The following is a 4,704-nucleotide window of genomic DNA, read 5'->3' on the forward strand; positions in this document are numbered from 1 at the left end:
TCCCTCAGCACCACCTGCCTCCTGAGTGTCTTCCAGACTGTTAAGCTTTCTTCCAATTATTGTGCAAGGTTGGAGATCAGAATGAGATCCCCAAAGTGCATTGGTTTCTGTTGCTTATTTGTCTGGATACTGCATCTCCTGTTAAACACAGTAGTACCTTTGAGTATGACTGGGTCACTAAACGGAAAAAATATAAGTTTGATGAGAAGAAGTTTTGGCTACTGCTCTGCCTCCATTTCTGATAAATTTATAGATGGACTACATTCATTCATATTCTCTTCCTTGGATGCAATAAGTTTGGGCCTCATGGCCTGGGCTAGTGGCTCCATGATCATTATCCTACATAGGCATAAACTGCGAGTCCAATACATCCACAGCAGCAGCCTCTCCAAGCCCCGACGTTCCCACGAAGCCAGAGCCACAGGCACCATCCTGATCCTGGTGAGCTCCTTTATTCTATTTTACTCAGTCTCCTCCATTTTTGCTGTCTGTTTTTCTTTGATGGATCCTGGCCAGTGGCTGGTGCTCATCTCTTTGCTTGTGACTTCATGTTTTCCAACGTTCAGTCCCTTTGTGCTTATCAGCAGTGACACCCGAGTCTACCACTTCTGCTTTTCCAGCTGGGAAAAAAACATAGTATCTTTTTCAATCTTCTCATGCATCTAAAGACTTCATTTCTCCCCAGGAAAGTCAATTACACTCTCCCCATTCCTGAGTGACTATTAAGTGCCAGGTACTCTGTTAGGAGTCTTGATACTCTGGGTTAAGAAATCCACGACCATTGCCCTCATTGATCTCATTTTCTACACATAAATTAGCTTGCATTAATAATTACATAAAGATTGTTGAGTGTAAATTTGTTGTGTTCTTTAGTGGAGATAATCAGGATTTTTTGAGGTTGAAGGGTGGCAGGATATGCCACCCCAAAATATGCCATTTTGACAGAAGTGTTCCAAACCCAGAGGGATTCCTTGTCCTCTGCACCAAATAAATAAACAGTCTCTAATTCCGAGGATTGCAGGAGTAAAGAACCACATTTGTCTAAGGGGCCCTTCAGGGAGACTGAGGCAGCTGAAGAACCATAAAGATCTAGAACTCCCCAAGAGCTTGAAATCACAGATACTTGCAGATTAATTTGGGAAAAGGTCCCAGGAATTGTGTGGGTGTCTCATTGGTCAGCGATGAAGTCAGTGTAATTGTTTCTGGCATCTTGAGAAAGTTTTCCAGGGCTCCTCTAAGTCTGAGGCTGTACTGCTTCAAAGTGGTCTTGTGAGAACCGTGCTCTGGAGCATTTCAGAACTGACTTCAGCGATGTTATCTCTAGTCATTATCGTAAGGAACAAACATGTTGGATCTTCATATTTTGTTTACCGTAAAAAAGAAACATGCCTTCAGTTAATTTTGGTTTTACCTTATTGTTAAGCAAGCCTTATCGGCCTTCCTAAGAATTCAGCTCAGGCTTAGTCAAGCAGTTTTTCCTCTGCTACTTCCTCCTTCTACCAGCAGAGGCCTATTCTGATTTGGGCCAGGGAAGAGCTAGCGGAATTTGGGGATCTGTCCCCAGATTTCATAAGGATTACTTTGAGCTAAAGGCACTTAAAAAATAGCGTTTGCATGAAGGGAATTCTAATCTTCCCCCTTTCTTCCTGAAAACAAAAGGAAAAGATTCCAATGTGAAATATGCTCTCCTTTTATTAGCAGAGAGAAATGTTGATGGGGAATCATAACCTAGAAAATTCTGTACAAAGAAACCTTGTTAAAATAACCCTTCTATTCTTTTAGCCTTTACACATAATTTAGTTACTCTCTCATAATTGCCTCTCTTGGTTCAAACCAGGACAAAAGCATGTGGACTTTGCCATTTCTTTGGGTCTTCATTTTCTCATGAGGGCTCCTGAGTTATGTAAAACTTACATTAAATTTGTATGCTTTTCTCCTGTTAGTGTATCCTGTGTCAATTTAATTCTTAGGCCTCTCCTGGGACCATTAGGAATTTGAGGGTCCAGTTTAAACTCCCCTACAAGATAATGCAATGAAAGAAAGTTACCAAGTATGAGGATATAGAAAAAGAAATCACCATGTTGTTGGCTGTCATGAAGATAAAGAGAAGTCCCTGCAGTGCACTTGACTTTCCCAGTGCCCAGCTTCTCTGCATGGGCAGCTTCCTCTATACTAGACCCCTGCTGGGCATGGCTGCTCCACTTTTGCCATGCCAGCAGCTAATCCAGCATCTATCTCATGGAGTTCATGGTAGTCAGTGAAACCTATTCTCCTGCAGCTTCCCATCAGTGCCCTCCGTAGGTGTAGGGACCCCATGGGCGCCTGAACAGGGACACACCCTAGCAATATGGCGCCCTTCCGGGTTCTTCTCCCTCGGTGCCAAAACCCAAGCCCACCTGCGCCAAACCTCAGCCAGTCACAGGTCAAGGCTCACCTCCTACCCAGCCCCGTCCAATCAGCTACCGCCCCGTCCACCCCCTATCCAACCCCGGAACACAGCTCCCTATAAATGTACACGCAGCTGAAGATAGATCTACCATACGACCCAGCTATCTCACTGCTGGGAATATATCCAAAGGAATGGAAATCATCAAGTCGAAGGTATACTTGTTTCCCAATGTTCATTGCAGCACTCTTCACAATAGCCAAGAGCTGGAATCAGCCCAAATGTCCATCATCGGATGAGTGGATACGGAAAATGTGGCATATCTACACAATGGAATACTACTCAGCTATAAAAACGAATGAAATACTGCCATTTGCAACAACATGGATGGACCTTGAAAGAATAATATTAAGTGAAACGAGTCAGGCAGAGAAAAAGAAATACCACATGTTCTCACTTATTGGTGGGAGCTAAAAAAATAAACAAATTAATTCACCCACAAACACACACAAAAAAAACCGGGGGGCAGGGGAGAAGATATAACAACTATACCTTTTTGAAATTGTTATAACAAGCAAACGGAAAGGACATTCTTGGGGGGGAGGGGAGAGAGGGAGGAGGGCGGGAGGTGTCGGTGATGGGTCATAAAAATCATATACATTGTATATTGACAAAATAAAAATTAAAAAAATAAAAAAATAAAAAAAAGAAACAAACAAAAAAATAAAATAAAATAAATAAATGTACACGCAGTCCTTGAATAAAGCAGAACTTCTCTGGTGAACTGTCAGCTCGGGTCCTGTCGCCTTATCAGCTCGGGTCCGTCCGCCCTTTCATTGGTGCCGAAACCCAGGAGGAGTTCACCCGGCGCCAGGGGACTCCTTCTTCGGAATTCCTCGGACCCCTCCACGACCCCCCCAGGACTGACAGTCCGCCCTAGTCCATTTTCTCTGGCTCTGGCTTCCTTCACCCATCAACGGCTCATCCGTTAGGTAAGCCCCCTTTTCCTTTTGTCAGGCTTGTAGATTATTTAAACCTTCACCCTAATCACATTCCCCCGGCCCTGGCATTGACATGTCCCCGGCCCCGGAGGCTGAACCTCCCATTCCTCCCTCTCTCTTTCTCTCACTCCTTTTAACCTTCCTCCTTCCTGGGTTCATCCTTGAACCCATCTAACCTTCCTCCTACCGGGTCCAGGACCCGCCGTAAAACCCTAACGCGTTAGGTCCCTCCGGCTCCTCCAGCATTTTGCCTAAGGGTAGTGAGGGTCTAGGTGACGACCTATACCCCCTTCCCTCCTGGGTTCCTGGAACCCATCTCCTGAGAACGGCACAACTCATTGGGGACGCCCTCTGAGCCCCATCCCTCTCATCTGGTCAGAGGGCTCATACTAATCCTCCTCCTTTTAAAACTTCTCTCTCTCTCTCTAATCCTCTTGGAATGGGAGCTTCCGCCTCCTCCCTCCAGGGTGATTCACCCTTACAATGTCTCTTAAACAACCTCACCACCCTATCTCTCAAGCCTGACATTAAAACTCCTCACTGAATTTTACACACAAAAATTGGCCTTATTACCCCTTAGATAACCAAAATAAGTGGCCCCTGGGGGCATACTTGATCCCGACATTCTCCAGGACCTTATTAACTCCTGCCAGTGCCTGAGAAAGTGGAAGGAGATTCCATATGTGGAGGCTTTCCACCTGCTTGCCCAAAATCTCTCTCTCTGTCTCACCTGTTCTCCTTTCCAGGTTCTTCTTGCTTCCAAACCCCCTCCATCCTCACTGCCTCCACAACCCCCTCCTCACAGGTCTCCTTTTCCTGTAACTCCCTCTGCTTCCCAACCCCCTCAGTTAACTCCGCTCCATCCGCCTCCTGCGCCGGCCGGCAGCTGGTAAACAGCCTTGGTCTGCGGGGCAACCGCCGTGGGGTGAAGGGCCCCCCTAGTCAGCCTGTTCTCCCTCCTGCCTCTTCCTCCCCTGTTTCTTCCAGCCCTGCTTTGCTGCCATTTCCTGTCCCCTGACCCCCACACGATCCACATTGGGATTACAACGTGCCACAGGAAATTCAGGCCAGAGACCACTTTAGTTCCTGCCTCCTGGCCAGTCTCAAAAGGGCTGCCCACAAAGTTGTTAATTTCCAAAGGGTCCAAAATGTTCTCAAAAAAAAAAAATCTAGAACAAGGCCTAATACTCCCCAAACTAAAATCTCCCCAGACTGAAATTTTATCAGTGGCCTTCAAGGTCTTTCATAATAGGGAGGAGGAAAAATACTTGGCTGACCTCCAAATGCTGGCCAAAGTAATTACTCAGCCTTCTAAGC

At 45.9% G+C, this 4,704-nt stretch overlaps 1 protein-coding gene across 1 annotated transcript in view; it reads left to right on the forward strand.

Moving 5' to 3' along the window:
• LOC103589620 (vomeronasal type-1 receptor 1-like) overlaps nucleotides 1–666 on the forward strand; it is a 5,018-nt gene extending 4,352 nt beyond the window's left edge. Inside the window, exon 3 of the mRNA XM_008571651.1 lies at nucleotides 69–666. Within this exon, the coding sequence (XP_008569873.1) occupies nucleotides 69–666 (598 nt within the window). The remainder of the gene's footprint in view (nucleotides 1–68) is intronic.
• Nucleotides 667–4,704: the final 4,038 nt, after the last annotated feature.

The sequence above is a fragment of the Galeopterus variegatus genome, unplaced genomic scaffold, assembly GCF_000696425.1.
Source record: "Galeopterus variegatus unplaced genomic scaffold, G_variegatus-3.0.2 Scaffold708, whole genome shotgun sequence".
Classification (NCBI taxonomy): Eukaryota; Metazoa; Chordata; class Mammalia; order Dermoptera; family Cynocephalidae; genus Galeopterus; species Galeopterus variegatus.